This window comes from Stegostoma tigrinum, chromosome 28, assembly GCF_030684315.1.
Source record: "Stegostoma tigrinum isolate sSteTig4 chromosome 28, sSteTig4.hap1, whole genome shotgun sequence".
NCBI lineage: Eukaryota > Metazoa > Chordata > Chondrichthyes > Orectolobiformes > Stegostomatidae > Stegostoma > Stegostoma tigrinum.
Genome location: NC_081381.1, coordinates 24,010,746 through 24,034,336, shown reverse-complemented (window position 1 = coordinate 24,034,336; position 23,591 = coordinate 24,010,746). Strand labels below are relative to the sequence as shown.

At 43.0% G+C, this 23,591-nt stretch overlaps 1 protein-coding gene and 1 long non-coding RNA gene across 3 annotated transcripts in view; one reads left to right on the top strand and one right to left on the bottom strand.

The window, feature by feature from the left end:
- Window positions 1–10,519, bottom strand: part of LOC125466714 (probable glutamate receptor) — a 31,019-nt gene extending 20,500 nt beyond the window's left edge. The window contains exons 1-4 of one of the 2 annotated variants that reach the window (XM_048561623.2): window positions 10,403–10,519; window positions 7,854–7,930; window positions 4,196–4,227; window positions 339–401 (exon numbers count right to left, since the gene is read on the bottom strand). In XM_048561623.2, the coding sequence (XP_048417580.1) occupies window positions 339–401; window positions 4,196–4,227; window positions 7,854–7,920 (162 nt within the window). In that variant the 5' untranslated portion in view covers window positions 7,921–7,930; window positions 10,403–10,519. Of the gene's footprint in view, window positions 1–338; window positions 402–4,195; window positions 4,228–7,853; window positions 7,931–8,070; window positions 8,188–10,402 lie in introns of those variants that run through there. The other variant, XM_048561622.2, reaches the window with a different exon arrangement.
- A 100-nt stretch (window positions 10,520–10,619) lies between these two features.
- The window catches only part of LOC132211094 (uncharacterized), a 130,071-nt gene continuing 117,099 nt past the window's right edge, over window positions 10,620–23,591 (top strand). Inside the window, exon 1 of the long non-coding RNA XR_009447402.1 lies at window positions 10,620–11,246. This is a non-coding gene — a long non-coding RNA (uncharacterized LOC132211094). The remainder of the gene's footprint in view (window positions 11,247–23,591) is intronic.

Genomic DNA, 23,591 nt, shown 5'->3' with positions numbered 1-23,591 from the left:
GTTAGACTGTGAATTCAGTAGCATGTTGGTGCTGTTAGATCATGACAGTTAAGAGACGGTCAAAATAATTTCACACAAGTGCCTTACTTAGGCAGAGCACATTATCGTCCACTAATCTTGGGCTGGATTTGAACCCAGAAGTGAAAGGTTAGTTTCTAATCTATCATGACGTTTGGCCTGTGATACTAACTATGGTTTTGCTCTTCTGAAACATAACTGCTCTGGAAAAGGCCGATGCATGTAACTGATGAGAAAAATTCCTGTTTAGGGATGGGAATTTATTTGCATTGCTATGGTTTTTGTGGTTGTGCCACATGTGTAATAAAAGGAAAGATTACCAGAATGGTGGTGACTCTCAGTGTCTGATTTGAAAGCTGTCTCTTTTCTCTGACCTGCTCCAGCTAAAAGATAAGAAAAGAAAACATGTTATTGGCCACATTAGCAAGGAGGATCATTCTCTGAATGGTCTTGAAGGACATGTCAAGACTGATTATTTCTTCTGGGCATGTGGACAGACAGGAGCACTTAGTCACAGGGAGATTTAATTTTGATGAGATTGAGTCTCAATCATTAAAGTTATCAAAACTGGGCTTTCTTCCTTTATTGGCTGAAGGAGAAAATGAGGAATTGCCCAGAACTTCTTGTCTTAACGTTGTTCTGCTCTGTGAAAAACAAGACTTCCATTTCTCTGGCATTCTCTTCTCAATGGATTGTGATCAATCTTAGACTTTCCCCAAGTTGGCTTTGACTTTGTTCCTCAAATGAGATGTCCCAGAACTGGGCATGATGTTCCATCTGCGACCCAGCCAACAAGCTGCCTAAGTTCAGCATTGCCTCAGTTGTTGTATCTTTTATACCTTAATCCTAAATCGCACCAGATCCTTTTCACTCATCAAATACCTGCGCTCTCTGACCTGTTTCAAAATACAACCCAGGAACACCTTGATCTAGCTTTCTCAATCTTGTTTTCAAATCCCTTTGTGCTGTCATTCCTCTCCGTCTCTCTATAACCTCCTGCAAGAATATAGCAGAATGGTTGCAGGGGATTCTGAAGAAGGTAGATGAGCAGTCAGAGACCATGGTCCACATTGGGACTGATGACATAGAAAGAAAAATGAAGTACTGCAACCAGACTTTAGGGAGTTAAGTAGGAAATTACAAGGCAGGACTTCAAAGGCTGTAATTCCAGATACTCACAGTAGTCAGCATAAGCATAAAGGATAGAGCAGATGAATGCGTGACTGGAAAGATGGTTCAGGAGGGAGTGCTTTAGTTTCCTGAGGTTTGGACTATTTCTGGGAGAGGCAAGGACTCTTCAAGGTGGAAGGATTACATCTCACATCTAAACAAAAACAGGGACCAACTGGTGGGGAGGTTTGCTAATGCTGTTCAGATGGATTTAGACTAGATTGGCAGGGAGTTGGGATCCTGAGAGAGTCTGAGATGGAATTAGGAGTTAAAACTCAAGTAAGTGAGTCTGAAAGGCAGAGGAAGGGTAGGCCAGATAAGTAAGAAGCAAGTTTAACAAGGTTACATGGAATACATTTTAATGAACAATAAGGTAGATAAGCTGAGGGGCACAGGTAGGCATGTGAGAGTATGATATCATAGTTATGATTGAGACTTGGCTGGAAGATGGGGACGATAATCAGCTCAACATTGCTGGTTATAAAGTGTTCAGGTGAGATAGAGAGGGGAGTAAAGGAGGAAGAGTGTTGCAGTATTAATCAACAAATAAGTTACAATAGTAAGGAGGTATGATGTATTGGAAGAATTGTCAAATGGGGCCATTTGGGTGAAAGCAAAAAAACACAAGACAGCTAAGTATGCTGTTGAGTGTGTTCTATAGACTCACAAATAGGTCAGGGAGAGATGAGAATCAAATACTTAATCAAATTTCAAAGTATGTAAGAATAATAAGGTAGTACCGGTAGAGGATTTTAACTACCTAACTATTAACTGGGGTAGTTTGAGGATGCAAGGCAGAGAGGGAACAAAATTCTTAAATTGCATCCAGAACTTTTTAAGCAGTCTGTAGAAAGTTCCACAAGGGAGGGATAGTTATGAACCTAATATTCGTAAATGAGCTCAGGCAAGTGAATAGTGTATCAGCAGGGGAACATTTCGAAGGTAGTGATTGTTAGATTTAGGATAATTATAGAAAAGGATAAGAATGAGCCTGGATTAGAAGTTTTAAACTGGGGAAAGACTAATTTTGCTAAGATTCAGTCCAAGTGGACTCGGTGTAGCTACTTGCAGATAAAACTGTGTCAGTGCAGTGGGAGGAATTTGGATAGGAAATAAAGGGAACAGAGAGCAAATATGTTCCTGTAGAGACAAAGGATGGAATCAGAGAACCATGGATGTCACAAGACACAAAGGTTAGGATTTAGAGAAAAAGTGAAGTTTGTGACATATTAAAGGCTCAATACAGCAAAGTCTTTGGAAGAGTATAAATAGTGCAGGGGGGAGTCTTAAAAAGAAAATGAAAGTATGCGCATGAGAAAACATTAGCAGACAAAATAAAGAAATACCCAAAGGGGTCTTTAAAAATATATAAAGACCAAGTGAAGGACTAGGGAAAGTGTAGGGACCATAGAGGTAATCTGTCTGTGGACACAGACCTCGATGAAGATTTTGCATTGGTCTTGACAATGGAAAGATTGATGCATGTGTAGAGATCAGGGTGGAGAACTTGTGAAAAATTGGAAGAATTGAACAGAGAAACGGAAGAAGTACATGCAGGTTTAACAGCTTTAAAAGTGAGGGGGATATCAATGGACTGATCAGCTGGACAGAGCAGAGGCAAATGGAGTTCAACCATGAAAAGTATGAAGTAATGCTCTTCGGGAAGGCTAACGAGGGATAACACTGTGAACATTATGACCCTGGACCACACTGAAGATCAGGGGAACTTGGTGTGCATACCCATAGACCTCTGAAGGTAGCAGGGAAGGTAGATAAGATGGTTGAGAAGGCATATGAGACACTTGCCTCTATTAGTTGAGAGATAAAATACAAGAGCAGGGAGGTTGCGCTGGAAACATAGAAAATGCTAGTTGGGCCACAGCCGGTGTGCTGTCTGCAGTTCTGGTCACCAAATTATGGGAAGGATGCAACTGCACCAGAGAGGATGCAAAGGAGATTTACAAGGTTGCTGCTTGGGCTAGATTATCTGAGGTTTAAGGACAGATCAGATAGACAGCAATTTTTTTCCTTGGAGTAGCGAAGGTTGAGAGGGACCTGATAGAGGTGTATAAAATTATGAGGAGCATAGATAGGGTGGATAGGAAGGCAATTTTTCCATTAGTAGAGGGGTCACAAACCAGCAGGCATAGATATATAGAAAGTGGTTGAAATCTAAGAGGGGATATGAGGAACATTTTATTCATTGAGAGGGTGGCGGGAGTCTGGAACTCACTACCTGAAAGAGTGGTTGAATCAAAAACTCTGATAACATTTAAGCAGTATTTATATTTTCACCGTGTTGCTCTGGCCTGCAGGGCTATGTGCCAAAATGGAAAATGAAATTAGTGTAGTTGGATCATAGTTGACCAATGCAGGCAAAACAGGCTGAATACCTTCCTCCTGTGCTGCAAATACCGATGAGTCAATGAGAATTGCTGCTGTTCTCCTTTTACAGTTTCACTCTTCTGTGATACATGCCACATGTTCTCCTTCCTTGTCTCCTCCAAATCTATCACTTTGCATTTCTCCACATTGAATATCACACTAAATCTATTTGCAAATCTGACTGTGCTCCTGAGATCACTTCCAGTTCACTCCCCAGTTGACTACATTTTCATTTCATGAGTCATGTACAATTCTTAATAATATGCCAAGACCAAGTCATTTGTAAGTAGCTATATAAATAGGGAATCTATCTTCCTGGAGAAAGTGTTTATTTATGTAAAGAGTGTATACAAAATAAACTGTTTATATGCAGAGAATACTTATGCGTGAACATTATATAGTGGTAATAATTATATTGTAAATTTTTATAAATATAAAGAATATTTATCTATATAGGGAATATTTGTATGCATGAGGAATATATATATGACATAATTTAGTTAGAAAATTATATAGGCAATATATAGCAAATAACTCTATATTCAAATGTGTATGATATATCAGGAATATTAAACATGTTACATTCCCACAGGCTATGTTTGTATTAAAAGAACATTCTAACCTCTTGAAGGCTATCCTGTCTCTTCATAGCACCTGTGAAAAGAGAAGGGACCCAAACTTAGGCTGGCATCAAAGTGACAAAAATGCCCAAAACATAATTTAAAATTTAATATTGAAGGACCTAATTTTGATATACATAGACAACAAAAAGCAATCATTTACCTTCCTAGGCTGAAAATCAGGTCAAGCTGCAGTTCTATGAAAACCCATTGCTCTCTGGTACCTCATCTCGGTGGCCATTTTTCATTTATGCCGCTAAAGACAGTCAGTGCAAATTAACTGTTCGACTATAGGAGCATTGCAGTCAAGTTTAATCTTGAACCTCACTGGATGCCTGTGCATTACCACTGAGGAGTCATGCAGTGGTGGCGTTAGAGGAGCAGCAGAAGTGAACTGTGAGAAAATTAGCTTGGGAGACTCCCAGGTTTTAGATGTTGGCACAGGCAGTAAAACATAGCAAAAGCAAAGAAAATTCTGCTCTTTTTGACTATTCAGGAGGAGGCACTGGTTAGCAACTATCAGTTAATTTTTCTAGTCTTGCTCCTCCCATTACTTCCCACAACCTCATTCCTTGCTGAAGTGGCATTGAGCCCAACTGTAGGACTCTGCTGCCCTGCTAAACTGAAATCAGTGCCTGCTAGGAATCAAATTTGTAACATGTTGCTCCATATGGCTGAAGGATCAGTACTGTTTTAATGGAAAAACAAAAAAGAAATCCAGTTCCCAACTGATAAAATCACAAGGCTGGTGACTTTGAAACTTAAGAGTACGTAAGAGGTACATTTGGCCCATCATTACTGTTCCAATTTTTTGTAAAGGTCATCCAAGTAATCTGAAATAATTTTGTCTATTTCTCCTTTTCGTCCAGTTCCCTTTTCAAAGTTACAGTTGCATCTGATTCCAACAAGTTTTCAGGCAGTACATTCAAGATCATGATGACTCGCTACATAAAAAACATTTATCGTCATCTCCCTACCTGGTCCCTTTGTCAATTATGTTAAATCTTGACTGCAAAAGAACATGTAGAAATGGTAGATAAGAAAAGACCCATTGGTCTAACCAACCTGCTTCTACAGCCATCAGTCCCTATTCATCATGATGATCCTGGCATCCCACACTCACTTAAAGCCATGGCAGTGGTCAAGCGGTAGTGGGTTAGCCAAATAATTTAGGCTGATGCTGTGTGAAAATGGGACTGAATCTATCATGGCAGCTGGTAGAATTTGAATTCATTCAATAAATCTTGAATTAAAGCCTTGACTTTGTAAAGATTACAATTAAACTATTTTCATTTTTTGTAAAATATATCCGGTTCAGTAATGTCCTTTAGGAAAGGATATCAGCCATCCTCATCTGGCTTGCATATGACACCAGACCCACAGCAATGTGGTTTCCTGTTACTTGCCTGGTAAAATTACTCGGTTGTATCAATCCCCAGGGCCTGGTGGATTCTGACTGAGATTGCAAATCAGGTTGTGGCCATCTCTGCCAATTTGTTAGGTAATGTGTTCAGTTTTAATTTTCACCCTCGACTCTCAACAGTTCCTCTTTGTTTGTTTTATCAAAACCCACTACGTGATTTTGTCCAGATCTATTTTGAAATGTAACTTCTGGGAATATGCTAAAAAAGAAGATGCATCTCATTACTTTACATTTAAGAGGAGTGTTACCCCTATTCTGACAGCCTTCACTGCCTGAGGAATGTCCCTGACCCATCTACATCTCCTGCATTAGAAGGTGAATGAGATACAATCAGCTTTCAGCCCTGTGACGCTGTGGGAGGTTGATAAATTGGCCTAAATTCTCTCTTGTGCGTTTTATGTTTTGTTTCAGGAGTCCTCTTCACATACTCTAGCCCTCCCTCTCTCACTCTGTTCCTCTTCCAATTCTGAATCCTTGACAATAAAACTGATAAAATAAACCAGAAAGAACAAGAGAGGTCTTTCACTCCACTCCAAAAAGGAAGTTTACAACTGAATGAAGAACAGTGAGAAAGCCAACATGCTGGGACTCTGAAAGTAATCATTTTTAAAAATAGACATTTTCAATAAAGAATCCCAGCTTTTAATTGCTTCACCATTGTCTGAATCTGAAAATGAGATCAGGATCTCACTAAGGCATCTATACTTTCATTAATTTCACTCAAGGAGATAGACTAAAAGCTCAAGAGTTCCCAAGGTGGGGGAAGGGGGCGTGGGGCTGCGATGGTTGCATCCGGTTTGGTCAGATAGAAAATCCAAATTGGCCCAGTGACAAAAGCAGAAAGCTCAGACTCGTGGTGAACATGACAACCGTGATACACTCTTTAGAACAAATATTTCAACATCGTCTTCCTGCTTTCCCAAAGGCACGGATGCTTCCCAGGGAAATACTGCTTTCAAAGGTTAATGAATGCCTACTGGTATCCCACCCAGGTGTAATCACCTTCACATAGGAAGCCTATTCGACTAGCAAAGCATCACAGTTGAATGACTGAAAAATGAAAAATGCTGGAAATCACAATGGGTCAGGCAGCATCCATGGAGAGAGAGCAAGACAATGCTTTGAGTCTCGATGACTCTCCAGTCACAGTTGAATACTCTCCAAATCTTCCATGACAATCGATCTGTGCACAATTTCCAACATGGATTTCTTCAAGGATCAACAAAGATCCAATTCTCTATGTCCCTTGGGCACAGAAAACAGTTACAGCCACCTTAAAGAACGAACTTGTACTTCTATAGTGCTTTTGGTAACTTCAGGAAATCCCAAAACATTTACAATCAATTGAGTATTGTTGAAGTGGCCACTTTTGAAGCATGAGAAATCTGGTAGTCAAGTTGAACACAGCAGGGTCCCTGATAGCAAAGTGATAATGACCAGATATTCTGTTTTCAGTAATTTTGGTCGGAGGATAGCAGTTGGTTAGGCCATCTCTGAGTCAAAAAGCTGAATTATTTTGTGTCCTACACCAAAGACTTTGAGCACAAATTCCAAGCTGGCACTTCCAATCTAATGCTGATGAAGTGTTGCACTGTCAGGAATACTGTCTTTCAGCTGAGAAGTTAAACTGAGATCCTGTCTGCGTGCTTAAGTAGGTATTTAAAGATCTAACAGCTTTATTTTGTTGAAGAGTAGTGAACTTCTCCTTGCTGTTCTGACCAAACATGGATTATCTGGTCATAACCTAATTGTCTTCTGAGTTTGCTGTAAGCAGTAGGCTGTTGCATTTTCCATATTTCAACTGTGCCTGCACTTCAGAAGTATTTCGTGCAGGGCATTCTGAGATTTTGAAAGGCATTGTAAAAATGCAAGTGCTTCTATTTCAAAGAACATAACACATTATCATGGAATCCCTACAGTGTGGGAGCAGGCCATTTGGCCCTTCAAGTCCACACTGATGCTCTGAAGAGCATCCCGCGCAGGCCTGCTCCCCATTCCCATATACATCTCATGACCAATCCACCTAACTTGTGCATCTTTGGGCTATGGAAGAAAGTGGAGGAAACCCATGCAGGCATAGGGAGAATGTGCAAGTTCCACACAGGCAGTTGCCTGAAGGTGGAGTTGAATCTGGGTCCCTGGTGCTATGAGACAACAGCTCTAACCACCGATCCACTGTACTGCCCTTTTATGAATTCAGCTAGTTTTGATTTCAATGCAAGATTTCACATTCATACCTGTTTGTGCGGTGGCTAAGGAGAGCAGCACTGTCACAGACAGCAATAACTTCACATTGTTCTTCATTGTGATCAACCTGGAATGAGATAAATGCAACAGGAAAAGATGCACTGACCCAAGAGAGCAGACCAAGCAGCTCTGAGTTGGATGAAAAGTCCCTTCTGTTTACTTTCAGACTGACATGAAGAATTGGTGTAACCCTGACAAATACTGTACCTGCTGCCAATCGTCATCTTCCAAAGCATCTAATTCATTCCCAAATAACAGGGGAGGATTTGAACCCCAAAACAGTAAAACAGGGTTTGCTTTGTAAATGCTTGAACTGTTCAGGCTCTACAATCATATCACCTGGGGAAAGAAGGAAAGTACAGAGGAGTGGAAGGAATGGGATAGATTAGTCAAAGAGTCAACACATGCTTGACAGGTAGATGGACTGGTCTCTTTCTATGCTCTAAGATATGATACAGGTTATTCTGGGTTGAGTTGCTTGATAAAGATTCACTGCCAAAAGAACAGCAGGGACTAGGATATAATGGTAGAGTTGTTGCATCACTAGATCAGGAAAGCTCTGTCCTCATTTGTCGATACCCTTAAGGGAAGGAAACCTGCTGTCATTACCTAGAATTATAGGATATGTACAGTGCAGATTGAGGTCATTCAGCCCATTTAGTTTGCATCAGCCCCCTGAAGACCATCCCATCCAAACCCACACCCACCCTATCCCCATAGCCTGATGTTTACATTGGCTAACCCACCTAACGTACACATCGCTGGACGCTGCAAGGCAATTTAGCATGGCCAATCCATCTCACCTGCGCGTCTTTCAACTATGAGAGAAAACCCGTTGGAGTAGGGTGTTCTCTTTGGTATGCTAGAAATATTAATCCTTTGATGACTGTCATTAAAGCAAATGGTCATAGATTCTAGAATCATAGAGTTATACAGTATGGAAAGACCCTTCAGTCCAACTTGTCTGTGCTGACCAGACATCTCAATCTGACTTAGTCCCATTTGCCACTATTTGGCACACATCTCTCTGAACCCTAAAGATTCATAGAATCTTACAGCATAGAAAGAGACCATTCCATCTACCTGTCAAGTATGTGTTGGCTCTTTGACTAATCTATCCCATTCCTTCCACTCCTCTGTACTTTCCCTCTTTCAGGCAGTGAATCGGTACGTAAAGAAATGTCTCTTCATCTCTCCATGTGGAAACTTGCTATGCATAACCTGGTTTCTGTATTTTCTGTATTACAATAAATAAGGTATATCATTGGTGGTGAACAGTGTTGGGATGCCCTGAGGTCTTGAAGACAATATTTAAATGCAGGTTCTTCCTTTTATGAGCTTATTGATGGTGCTCGCTTGGCACAATTTCTGCTGCACCAAGTGTTGGCAAGCTCAGTCCCACTATTTCCCAATATCCGGTGATTCAGGTGGATTTGTGGCTTCCTCTTCCTCAGGCATGAGCTTATCCCAGATCGTGGGCAGATCCCCTTTTTTGGTTGAGAAGAAAGCACCAATCCTAAGCTCAAATAGGAGCCAATTTTAACCTGACCCTCCAGCTGGGAAATTCGTGGCACTGGGTGGGTCTTACACCCCCACCCAGAATGAAAATTAAAATCGAGCAGGATGTCAAAGTCAGCATGGCACCTAATTGTGTAGTTAGGGTAGGACAGCCACAGTTAGCCTCTGCCTCTCTACCCCTTCCCTCTAAAGCAACGTTAGATGCCAAATGCATTGGGTGGGCCCAAGAGTGGCAAGGTGAAACTAAATACCGCCACTTTGCAACATGCAATTTTGGATACACCATCCTGCTGCAATCCAGCACTATTTATTTCCACTTATGATCTAGTGGTAAAGTAAATAAAGTCATCATAGTCCCAGAGGACTCACTAGAGAGAGATGACTGGTGGTACTTGAACTTGAGGGTCACCTCAACTCAGACAGGTTGAGAGGGAAGGTCCTTCGTGTTCACCTCGGCCAGTGTGGGAATTGAACCTGCTGTGCTGGCGTCTGTATGACAAACCAGCCATCCCATCCAGAATTATGCAGATCATATTAGAAGATTGCTGCTACAGTTAATAAAAATGTGATTAGCAGCTTTGAAAACAGAAGAGAGCTGATGATCTCAATTATTTCGAGAGCTCTTGGGATCCAGATGTTAAGGCTTCAAAAACCCAAGCTTAGAGCTACAGCACCTCACTACAAAACTGGTTTGCCAATTTTCAGGGATTGCTGAGAGGCACCAAACTTGAAAAAAGGGAAAAGCCTTAAATTGTTGATTTTGACTCTCTCAATCTTGCTGTACTCCAGCATAATAATTAAAACCAGAAGACAGAGAGAGGGAGAATCTCTTTATTATTAAGCTTAAAAAAAAGAAAAAACTCAATCCTATTCAGCTCCAATAGATGCCTCAAGACCAGGAACAATAATTAGCAGCAATAACTTACACTCAAAAATCGTTGTGATGTCAAAAGAAACAAAAACTGCAGAATTCCACCTTTCAGTCAACACATTGCATATAATGATTATTATTAGTACTTACTTTTCTCTCTCAGTGCAGGCAGTTCAAGTTGTGTATGGCTATGATCAAGTCGGACATAAATGAAGCGCATTTGAGGCCAAGGGAGGGTTTAGGATGCCTGGGAGGAGCCAGTTTAGGAACCCTTAGCAACTAGAAGGTTGTTGACATTTGGAGCCCTGAATACGAAATTAGTTTGAGAGCTGTTTGTAGATATTTAACCAAACTCTGGAAAGTTAAACTGACAAATGTTAGACTTATGTTCTTTTTTCCCTTTGCTGAAGCTAGTGAATGATCAGCCTGCGACATTCCCTGAGACAGAAACAAAATATATTTCTATGGCAAGTTTCTGCGCAATTACTGCATGCAACCTCCTCTTTGTCACAGAGCAGCAAGATTCATAGGAAAACTGAGGGAGACTGGCAATGTAAACCACAAGAAATTCAAACATGTTAGGAGAGAGCAGAAAGACAGACTATTTCTTCCGAAATCCCTCTGAATGACTTGCAAGTTCCCCATATACATTTGGTTTATGCAACGTATAGAGGAAGGGATGCATATTATATATGTCTTGCACATGCCTAGATTCTGACGACAGCTTTCACCTCTGGATTGGAATGTTGTGAGTTCAATTAAACCTTAGGTCAGAGAACTGAACTCCTTATCCAGACTGACACTGCAGTATTGAGGGGCTGCTTTACTCACGGATTCCACCTCTCAGATTGGACGTGAAGCTGAGTTGTGTTGCCACAAGGCTTGTGGTTTGGTTCTATTCTGCACAATGGAAAAATAACTATCCTTGTTTCTTCTGGTCATTTTGGACTCTGTTTGTTTCCACTTTCCTGTGAGTGACTGCTGTCCGATTCTGGTAAGTTTCTGCAAACTCTTTTTCAGCATGACCTCTGGTGTCACTGCTACATCATGCCATATATCAGTATCTTGTTAACATATCCATTCACATTATAAAACAAAACCAAGGACTAATCGGCCCTAAATAATAAAGTGTGAAGCTGGATGAACACAGCAGGCCAAGCAGCATCTCAGGAGCACAAAAGCTGACGTTTTGGGCCTAGGCCCTTCATCAGAGAGGGGGGATGGGGTGAGGGTTCTGGAATAAATAGGGAGAGAGGGGGAGGCGGACCGAAGATGGAGAGAAAAGAAGATAGGTGGAGAGAGTATAGGTGGGGAGGTAGGGAGCGGATAGGTCAGTCCAGGGAAGACAGACAGGTCAAGGAGGTGGGATGAGGTTAGTAGGTAGCTGGGGGTGCGGCTTGGGGTGGGAGGAAGGGATAGGTGAGAGGAAGAACAGGTTAGGGAAGCGGGGATGAGCTGGGCTGGTTTTGTGTTGCAGTGGTGGAAGGGGAGATTTTGAAGCTGGTGAAGTCCACATTGATACCATTGGGCTGCAGGGTTCCCAAGCGGAATATGAGTTGCTGTTCCTGCAACCTTCGGGTGGCATCATTATGGCACTGCAGGACGCCCAGGATGGGCATGTCATCTAAAGAATGGGAGGGGGAGTGGAAATGGGCTTGAAATGGACATCAGTTTCTAGCTGGTGGCCTGAGATGGAGACAGAGAGGTCCAGGAAGGTGAGGCATTTGTTGGAGATGGCCCAGGTGAACTGAAGGTTGGGGTGGAAGGTGTTGGTGAAGTGGATGAACAGTTTGAGCTCCTCTTGGGAGCAAGAGGCGGTGCCGATACAGTCATCAATGTAATGGAGGAAGAGGTGGGGTTTGGGGCCAGTGTAGGTGCAGAAGAGGGACTGTTCCACATAACCTACAAAGAGGCAGGCATAGCTTGGGCCCATGCAGGTACCCATGGCCACCCCCTTTGCCTGTAGGAAGTGGGCCTGGGCCATCTCCAACACATCCCTCACCTTCCTGGACCTCTCTGTCTCCATCTCAGGCAACCAGCTAGAAACTGATGTCCATTTCAAGCCCAATGACTCCCACAGCTACCTAGAATACACCTCCTCCCACCCACCGTCCGGCCAAAATTCCATCCCCTATTCCCAATTCCTCCGCCTCCGCCGCATCTGCTCCCAGGATGAGGCATTCCACTCCCGCACATCCCAGATGTCCAAGTTCTTCAAGGACCACAAATCCACCCCCCACCGCAGTGGTCGAGAACGGCCTTGTCCATGTCTCCCACATTTCCCGCAACACATCTCTTACACCCGGCCCCCGCAATAACTGCCCTAAGAGAATCCCCCTCATCCTCACATACCACCCCACCAACGTCCGGATACAACGTATCATCCTCCGACACTTCCGCCATCTACAATCCGACCCCACCACCCAAGACATTTTTCCATCCCCACCCTTGTCTGCCTTCCAGAGAGGCCACTCTCTCCGCGACTCCCTTGTCCGCTCCACACTCCCCTCCAGCCCCACCACACCCGGCACCTTCCCCTGCAACCGCAGGAAGTGCTACACTTGCCCCCACACCTCCTCCCTCACCCCCATCCCAGGCCCCAAGATGACTTCTCGTATCAAGCAGATGTTCACCTGCACATCTGCCAATGTGGTATACTGCATCCACTGTACCCGGTGTGGCTTCCTCTACATTGGGGAAACCAAGCGGAGGCTTGGGGACCGCTTTGCAGAACTCCTCCGCTCAGTTCGCAACTAACAACTGCACCTCCCAGTCGCGAACCATTTCCACTCCCCCTCCCATTCCTTACATGACATGTCCAACCTGGGCCTCCTGCAGTGCCATAATGATGCCACCTGAAGGTTGCAGGAACAGCAACTCATATTCCGTTTGGGAACCCTGCAGCCCAATGGTATCAATGTGGACTTCACAAGCTTCGAAATCTCCCCTTCCACCACTGCATCACAAAACCAGCCCAGCTCATCCCCGCCTCCCTAACCTGTTCTTCCTCTCACCTATCCCCTCCTCCCACCTCAAGCCGCACCTCCATTTCCTTCCTACTAACCTCATCCCGCCTACTTGACCTGTCCGTCCTCCCCGGACTGACCTATCCCCTCCCCACCTCCCCATCTATACTCTCCTCTCCACCTATCTTCTTTTCTCTCCATCTTTGGTCCACCTCCCCCTCTCTCCCTATTTATTTCAGAACCCTCTCCCCATCCCCCTCTCTGATGAAGGGTCTAGGCCTGAAACTTCAGCTTTTGTGCTCCTGAGATGCTGCTTGGCCTGCAGTGTTCATCCAGCTTATCTCTGACTAATCTGCCCTCCAGGTGCTCAGGCTACTGTGAAATGGAGTAGAAAGTACCTTTGCTCCTTCCCATTTTACTGACTAATGTCAATTGTCTAAACGACAAACACTAAACAGCAACTTCTGTCACTACTGTCAAGTTGACATTTATTGTCCACCTCTAGTTGTCTCTGAGTAAATGCGGCTGGCTTTCTTTTGAAACTGCTATGGTCCCTGCGATTAGTCAGACTGTCATAGAACTATACAATCACTGCAGAATCAGGCTATTCAGCCCATCAGGTCCACACTGACCCTCCAAAGAGTTTCCCACATAGCCTCATTCTCCTACCCTATCTCTGTAACCCTGCATTTCCCATGGCTAATCCATCCAGCTTCCATATCCAAAGATATGATCAAAAATATAAAGGCCGGCAGTAAAAGTGGAATACTGCAGATGTGAGGAATCCGAAACAAAAACAGAAATTGCTGAAGAAACTCAGCAGGTCTGGTCACACCTAAGGAGAGAGAAACTGAATTAATATTTGGAATCCATAACATTCTTCTTCAGAACTGAAGGGGGTTGGAAAATGGTGGCATTTATGCTTTTGACAGAAAGGGAGAAGGAATAAGTGGAACAGATGATGAGGATATCCAGAGCAAAAGACAAAAGGTGGTTAAGGAGAGATTGAGGTGCAAAAAGGTGTATATGATAGGTGTGAAAAGGAGAAACCATGTTTGTTCTTAAGGCTGTAATGTGCTTAAATCCCTGATGCAAGTTTTTAATAGCAGAAGGTAGGCTTGGTGTAGGGGGACGGTGAGGTGGAGTTCTATAGTGTGATATCTCAATTTACCTGGCATTCTTTACATAAAATTATATTATATTTTGGGTCAGCTTTTGTTCTGGTAATAGACTTGTGCCAATTGCATGCATAACAGACCTTTGCCAAAAGAAAGATCACTTTCATTGACAACCTGGGGTGAAAGGTTAACACCAATCCTAGAGGACAATTTTGTTTCTTACTCGCTCCTATGAAGTTTCTTGATACATTTTTTATTAGGTTATATGCACATTATAATTGTAAGGAGTTAAAGACTTATGCGTTCTGGTATTTGGCTCTTGGGACAGAATGAATGAGTCAGATAAGTTTTGCTTTTGAAACAGCATGAGAAATGCAAAGTTATTCTCAATTTTGCTTGGACCTTTGGAACCAGGAGTTAAATTGTTAATTGAGATCAGTTATTGCATGGATTCACCTGTACTTATATGACTAGAGCTGGATGTTTCAGCCCATTTGTTGGCTGAGTTGCATTTAGAGTGTTCAATTCTTTTGCTCGATATTGAATTATTTTGCTAAAGTGAGAGAGAAAAAAGCTGAATCACTGAACATTCTTCGAAGTTAGATAGCCCTTGCAGCACAAAATTAAACTTCCCTTCCCCCACTTCTGCCCCTCTCATTCCCAGTGCAATTATCTCGCAGGAACAGGAGGTACATTTAAGTGAGCCTATGCCACCATTCAATTAAGATTATGAGAAAAGAGCCAAAGTGGGATTAAGGAGTTTTTTTTAACTGTGAGTTGTTGTGATCTGGAATCCCCTGCTTGAAAAGGATTGTGCGAACAGAGAAAAGAGAATCTTTCCAAAAGGAATTGGATAAATGCTTGAAAAGGGAACATTTGCAAAACTATGGACAAAGACTAAGGGGTTCGAACTAATCCGGCAGCCCTAACAAAGAGCTGGCTGAGAGCTGATGGGCCTTTAGCTGTGTTTTAAGATGTTGTGATTGATCAGCATCTCTCTCTCAGTACTTTAAAGGTGCTGACTTTGTTCCTTAGAGATTGTGCTCCTTCAGTATTTCATCAATTGATCCATTGTCAAGACCCCAAGGCCTGAAGGCTATTGGACTGCGGAAGTGTGGCCATTGTAGTCATTACTGATCCTATCCCTATTTAATGACCACATCCTACCAGCAGCATTTTCTGGACAGCAAACAGGAGTCGGATTCCTGATTTACAGCATCCGCTGTTCTTTCTTACTTAGTAGTATGACTCTTGTTGGGTTTGCCTATAATGAGGCAAGGAACAAGGCAGGGGATACTGAGAGACAGGACCAACCAACATTTAGATAGTCAAGTTCTAATAAGGGATAGTCAGCATGGATTTGTACATGGGATGTCATGTCTGACAAATCTTTTAAAGGTTTTCAAAGAGGTAATGAGGATAGGGCAGTTGATGTTTTCTATATGGACTTTAGTAAGGTCTTTGACAGCGTGCCACACGGCAGGCTAGTCATGAAGATTAGGTCACATGGGATCCAGGGAGAGCTAGCTGATTGGATTCACTACTGGCTCAATGGTAGGAAGCAGAGAGTGATGGCTGAAGGTAGTTTCTCAGACTGGAGGCCTGTGACTAGTGGTGTGCCACAGGGGTTGCACTATGGAAAGTCAAACCAAGGTAGGACTTTTACAGTAAATGGTAAGGTCCTGAGGAGTGTTGTGGAACGGAAAGACCTAGGAGTATAAGCACAAGTACAAATACATAGCTTGTTGAAGTTTGCATCACCGGTAGACAGGATGGTGAAGAAGGCACCTACCATACTGGCCTTCAGTGATTGAGGCATTAAGTATAGGAGCTGAAACGTTATGTTACAGTTGTATAAGTTTTTGGTGAGGCCGCACTTGGAGTATTGTGTACAGTTTTGTCACCCTGTTATAGAAAAGACATAGTTAAACTGGAAGTGTGCAAAGAACATTTATGAGGATGTTGCCAGTTCTGGTCGGCCTGAGTTATAGGGAGAGGTCGGCCAGGATAGGATTTTATTCCTTGGAATGTAGGATAATGAGGGGCGATCTTATTGAGGTGTATAAAATCATGAGAGGCATAGATAGGATGAAGGCATTTAGTCTTTTTCCCCAGATATGGAATTGAAAACTAGAGGGCACAGGTTTAAGGTCAGAGGGGAAAGATTTAAGAACGGCCTGAAGGGCAAACCAGTTCACACGGAGAGTGGTGCATAAATGGAATGGGCTGCCAGAGAAAGTGGTTGAGACAGATACAATAGCAACATTTAAAGAACATTTTGATAGGTACCCAGAGATAGTAGGTACTGCTGATGCTGGAGAATCTGAGATAACAAGGTGTAGGGCTAGATGAACACAGCAGGCCAAGCAGCATCAGAGGAGCAGGAAGGCTGATGTTTCGGGTCTCCAGACCATCAAGCTCCTCTGATGCTTCTTGGCCTGCTGTATTCATCAGCTCTAAACCTTTTTGTCTTATATAGTACACAGATGGAAAGGGTTTAGAGGGAAATGGACCAAATGTGGGCAATTGGAATTATATGAGTGGGCTGAGCCAGTATGGACCAGTTTGGGCTGAAGAACTTGTTTCCAAGCTGTATTACACTATGACTCTAATCGTAACACTTTAGTGAATGCAAAGGATTATTCTGAGAGTATCACTGGTCAGTGACCAGTGTACCGCATAAATCCCAATGTAAAAACAGGCATGAAAGGTGAATAAATGTAAGCTTTCTAGTGTTATCACATTTCAAGAACAAGTACACAAGCTGAAAGCAGTCAGTAAGTCACGTTTGTACAGTAATGACCCGGCGTACACACTCACGGTATGGCCGGGCATGTGCACAGTCAGTATGTCAGGCATATACACAGTATGGGCTGGTATATATGCACTCAGTGAAGATGAGCATGCATATGCAGGGTATGATTGAGCGTGTAGGCACTCAGTACAGAGAGATGTTATCATGGTAGCATCCCCAGCCTTGGGCCAGAATCTCTATGTCTGAGGTTCACTTCTGGGCTTGATGGTCTTGGAAGACACTTCTGTGATGTGGTCAAATGGGTTGATTATCAGGCTGTAAATCCTTCCAATATGTGAAGACAAGCAGGAGAGTTTCTTGGTCAGCCGTCCTGCAGAAGGCAATGGCAAACCACTGCAAGACCTTGCGATGTTGAGTCATGGACCAATTCAATGGAAATTCACAGTCACCATTGTTTTCACAGGGGCATGGTTTGAGAAGACAGAAGGACTAGAGGGAAAATCTATCTACCCCAAAAAATTTTAGAAACTCTATAAAATTCCTCCACCATCTTCATTTTAGGAGATTGATGTCACTGTGTGAAGAATTTCTCCTTCTAACCCAATCATCTAATCAATGTGCCTATAGTATGGAACGTGAGACTGGACCTTGTGTGTTGATGCAACCTCAGCTCTTCCAGACACATCCTTAGATAAATTACTGGATGAAGACACTGAGACAAACTGGAGTGAGAGAGGGAGGTGAGACTGAGGGTTGTGGGGGAAAAGTATGAGGTTGAGCTGATATAACTTAAAATTTTTGTTCTCTGATTTCAGAAGTTAGTCATAGAGTCATACAATATTACAGGATGAAAACAGACCCTTAGTTCAACCTGTCTGCGTTGACCAGACATCCCAATCTGACCAAATTCCATTTGCCAGCATTTGGTCCATATCCCCCTAAACCCTTCCTACTCATATATCCTCCAGATGTGTTTGAAATGTTGTCATTGTACCAGCCTCCACCAGTTCCTTTGGCAGCATGTTCCATACATGCACCATCCTCTGTGTGAATAAGTTGCCCCTCAAGTTCCCTATCTGATTTTAAGATATAGAACCGAAATCTTAAAAAAAAGCAGAATACTGTTTCTATTGAGTCCTTTTACTGCAACGAAGATGGTAAGCTGGCTTTATATGAAGGTAATCCTTCAGCCCATCCAGTATCTCTTCCTTCTGGATTAAACACCCTAATGTCTCCTCATTGCAGCATCCAGCTGTTGATTAGACATCTATCCTTTAACTGCACTCTGAGGCTCCCTTCTTAAACTCCCGCACCCCTCTCCTTCCCTCTTTGAAGCTAGACTTTGGGGTGCCCCATTTAGCATTTTCCTGTCTATTGCTGTTTTGTTATAATCTGATAATGCTTCTGAAAAGTGCCTTATTTTATTTCTGTACTTTAAAGTTGTTGTTGTTTTGGTGAATACGTTCAGGACTGTTTTCCCCATTCCCAAGTTGTTGATGACTCACTGTGTAAACTAATGATTTTGGTCAACGTCTGTAACTTGTCCAACACACTCCCATCTCTGGGGCTTCTTGTTCTCCTTCTACCTGGGCTGGGAGGAAAACACTGTCTGAATAAGCAGTACATGGCACAGGGAACACACCCCCACACCCCGCGTTCACTGATCTGGGAAAGTTTCAGCAAGATTCTTTTGGATCAGTGTGCCAGTAAAGTTGTAATTATTAGGAGCACTCATGCATTCCCAATAAAGGTTTTTTTTGGGTGGACTCCCACCGAGTTCTCTATTGAGAAGTCCTTAATGAGTTCACAAAGACCATCAAAGCAAGCTGTGACAATTACACATGCAATGTCAATTTAGAATTTGTACTTGAGTCTGTTCAACATTTAGGCGACCTGACATCATGGCGTAATATATTGGACATTTTTGCAGTGTCACTTTATGGTGGGCTTACAGGGGAAGTGTGGAATTGATGAATGCAGCTCACCCCAATTAGAAGGAACAAGGCTTCACCCTGTTACGAAATAAGTTCTCTTGGCTGTACTTATGAATATTTTCAAGCGGTGATGTCCTCCTGCTGTTTGACAGTGTGGAAACATGCCCTGCTGCTTGTTTATGTAGACAAAATGTACAACGGTCACAAACTGGGTTCAAACACTTAAATATTTGCCAATTTCGGCAAACAAATAAATGAGGTCAAAGACACAGAATTAAAAATAATGACGTTGTACTTTTATACACTGTTTCTTGAAATGAAAGCAGGCTATAACATCTTGGGCTTGAATATTGTAGCCTGTACCTTGATAGTTCATCCTGGCTCATTGACTACCATCATTGGCAGAACATCAGAATGTGGCCACCTAAAGGGAATTATGTGAGGATAGAGAGGAAAATTGCAGATGCAAACTTATGTTCTCACACACTCGGCATTGAGAATCCCCTCAGAGGCTAACCCAGACTTGCTGTCTTCACTGAGTGTGGTGAAGAAAATTTTGCTTTGCACTGTGACAGACTAGTGAGACTGTTCCTCACTGAATACCACTCTCATCTCTACATCCAGGAAGTTTTGAGTTCATAGAAATAGAAAGGAACTCAAATAGAATCATACAGATCCTTCAGCCTGGCCAGTCCATGCTGACGTAATCCCAAACTAAACTAGCCCCACCTACCTGCACTTTGTCCCTACCACTCCAAACATTTTTTATTCATGTTTTATTCATGTCTTATTCATTTAGCTAATTATCTTTTACATGTTGTAACTGTAACCCAATCCACCACTTCCTCTGGAAGTTCATTTCACACATGAACCGCTGTCTGTGTGAACAAATTTCTGTGCATTTCTTATTTAAATCCAAGCACTTGAGTATAGAATGTAAAGTGACATACAGTGCAAATATGAAAGGAGTTTCACTCTGACAAAGATGACGTTTTAGACAAAGTGCTGAAGCCTGCTTTCTCAGTTGAATGGTTAAATGTCCATTGTTTTGATGCAGGAATAGATCTCCAGATGAGCTGGCAGTTAACTGAGCTGGCACTTCAGGAAGCTCAAACTTTGTCTCAGCATCTTTTACATTGCTTTTACTCACACCTGCTGCCAATGCGCGTGCCAATGTGTGTCACATTACAAGTGCTGTTATATGGCAGGCTGATGCTCAGCAGCAACTGGACTGAGAGTCCCAGCTGCATTTCACTTATGTGATTGTCAGGCAGTAGATGTTCTTTGGTACAGCAGTCCGATATCTAAAGGACTGGACTAGCCATCCAGAAATGGAGAGTTCAAGTCACAAAACTAAACTCAATAAATCACTTTGTGGGCTGGCACCAAAAATTGCCAAGAAAACTGGTGGATTGTTGTAAAATTCTGATTTTTTTTAGGGCTGGAAACCTGTTGTCATTATCCAGTGACTGCAGTCTCACACACTTTGTGATGAAACATTTGATGGGTCAGGTAGTATCTATGGAGAAAGAAACAGAGTTAAGATTCCAGGTTAGTGGCTTTTTGGAAGATTTAACACTTTTAGGTTAGTATGGAGGAAGGGGTTAGGAAAAGTCTGTGAGACACAGGATGGGTGACAAAAGTGATGCTAGTACAAAGGTAACATGGGGCAGCACAGTGGTTAAGCACTGTTTCCTCACAACGCCAGGGACCCGGGTTCGATTCCCGCCTCGGGCAACTGTCTGTGTGGAGTTTGCACATTCTCCCAGTGTCTGTGTGGGTTCCTCCGGGTGCTCCGGTTTCCTCCCACAGTCCAAAGATGTGCAGGTTAGGTGGATTGGCCACGCTAAATTGCCCGTAGTGTCCAGGGATGTTTAGCTTAGGTGGGTTAGACATGGTGAAATGCAGGGATAGGGGAGTGGGTCTGGATGGGATGCTCTTCAGAGGGCAGTGTGGACTTGTTGGGCTGAATGGCCTGATTCCACACCATAGGGATTCTAAGAATACTGAAATAAGTTGGAAACGCAAGATGTGCGCAGAGAAGGTGCAATGGTTACAGAAAGTATCAAAGGCAGAAGGAATAGAATCAGACTGACAGAGGCCACAGCCATTTGGCCAATTCTGCCCGTCCTACTTAATTGAAACAGTAATACAAGTAAACAACTTCAGTAGTATGTTCCCAAAAGCTCTGCAAAGTTTTCTTCCACTCTAAGTATTTAGCCATTACTGTTAGGAAAGATTTTGCTTCCCCAAGCCTTTTGGGTGGTGCATTCCAAATCACGGCAACGCATTGCATGATTTATTTTTGTTTCCTCATGTTGCCCCTGGTTCTTCTGCTAACCAACCCCTCCACTTTGGAAATAGTTTCTCCTTATTATAATATGAAAACAATTTCATGATACTGAACACCTCCATTAATTCTCTTCTTAACGTTCTGTGCTGTAAGGTGGTTATCCCCATTTTCCATTGTCATAGCGTCATCAAAGTCTACAGCACAGAATAAGGCCCTTGAGCCCATCAAAGATGGTCTCTCCAGGTAACTGAAGTCTTCAATTCTTACTTATGGAAACTCTGACAATATGGCTGATGTTGCCCTCAGGACAGTTAATAATGAGCAACAAACACTGACTTCCCATGGCTGGCCACATCTCAAGGCGTACATAAGAAATCATAGAATCCACAGAAGCAGGCCATTCAGCCCACTAAGTCCACACCAACCCTCCAAATAGCATCCTACACAGACCTATCCCAACCCTGCATTTCCCATGGTTAACCCACTAGCCGGCACATCCCTGGACACTATGGACAATTTAGCATGGCCAGTCCACCTACCCTGAACATCTTTAGACTGAGGGTGGAAACCAGAGCACCCAGAGGAAATGCACGCAGATTTGGGGAAAATGTGCAAACTCCATACGGTCACCCAAAACTGGAATCAAACCAGTTCCCTGGCACTGTGAGGCAGCAGTGCTAACCACTGAGCCACTATGCTACCTCAAATGTCAATCCTAGGTCCAGAAATGTCCCACCAACTACTGCCAGTAATTCAAAGCTTTTGTCCTCTCTATTTCTGCTTTGAATCTCCATTTTGGAATCACAGATTAGGATCCATATCCTGCCAACAATTGTATGGGTAGTGATAGCTAAAGTATATTTTGCAAGATGTGGGCAGCCTGGATTTTCCCCTCCTTTGCGAATCCTACTCCAAACCCAGTGTATTTCTCATTCTGCAAAATGAGGTAGCGCATGTACGGATCACTTCAGTCTTATTTATATCTCACACTGCAAGGATCCCTATAGAATTTACATTAACCTGGATTGGACAAACGTATGTTTGATAAGCTAGAACTCAAATGTTTTTGTTACAACACAAAGGTTCCTCCTCAGAAATCCAAGAACTCTGTTTCCTTTGGATTTTAATTCCTGAATGTGGAGTCCTCATTGTATGCTGTTTTTACGATGAATGCTGAGGTGTGATTGTGCATCTACCTATTGGAGAAATTAAAGTTGTTGATAGATCCTTTGTGTTGGTGATGAACAAGATGTTTTGACATTCAGTAGGACAGAATGGGTGGTGCTAGAACGATGAGCAAAAGAGTCAGCAGGAAATTTCAGGAGAGGTAAAAGACACAGATTGGACAAGATGTAAAATTCAGCAGATAATTGCAAGAACAGTTATAGAAAGAAAATTGGGGAGTAAAACGATGTAGAATTGGAGGAGGTGGAAAAGAAAGTGGAATGGAAAGGTTGAAAAAGAGAGCAGAGAGATGAACAAAACAGAGCATGGAATCCCTCCAGTGTAGAAAGACGCCATTCACAGACATAGAATCCCTACAGTGTGGAAGCAAGCTCTTCAGCCCAAGTCCATACTGACCCTTGAAACATCTCACCCAGACCCATCCCCCTATAGCCCATCTAATCTACACATCCCTGAACACTATGGACAAGTTAGCATGGCCAATCCACCTATCCTGCACATCTTTGGACTGTGGGAGGAAACCGGAGCACCTGAAGGAAACTCACACAGACACGGGGAGAATGTGCAAACGCCGCACAGACAGTTGCCTGAGGCTGGAATCAAACCCTGGTTCCTGGTGTTGTGAGGCAACAGTGCCAATCACTGAGCCACTGTGCCACCCTACATGGAGGGAATGTGCAAACTCCACAGAGACAATCACTTGAGGCTGGGATCAAACCCATGTCCCCGGGACAGTGAGGCAGCAGTGCTAACTTCTGTGCAACCATGCCACCCCAACTCGGAAATGCTTACTAAAATCCCATAAGAAACGTTTAGCTGAGGTCATCCTAAACCAATATGTAATTGTATCAATGTTTTCCAATGCCAGTAAAGAACATATACTATCCAGTGTCAAGCAGAGCCAAAGAGAGCTAGACGACAGATGCCATTTGTGGTGTGCGATGACGTGATTTTGGTGAAGCTGAAATTCCTGCAGTTTGGAGTATCGTGTGTAGCTGTGACTGCAGTATTCCGTAAATGATAAAAAGGCACTGGAGAAAGTGCAAACAAAATTTGAAAGGTGATACCAGGCTGGGGCTGTTTTGTCT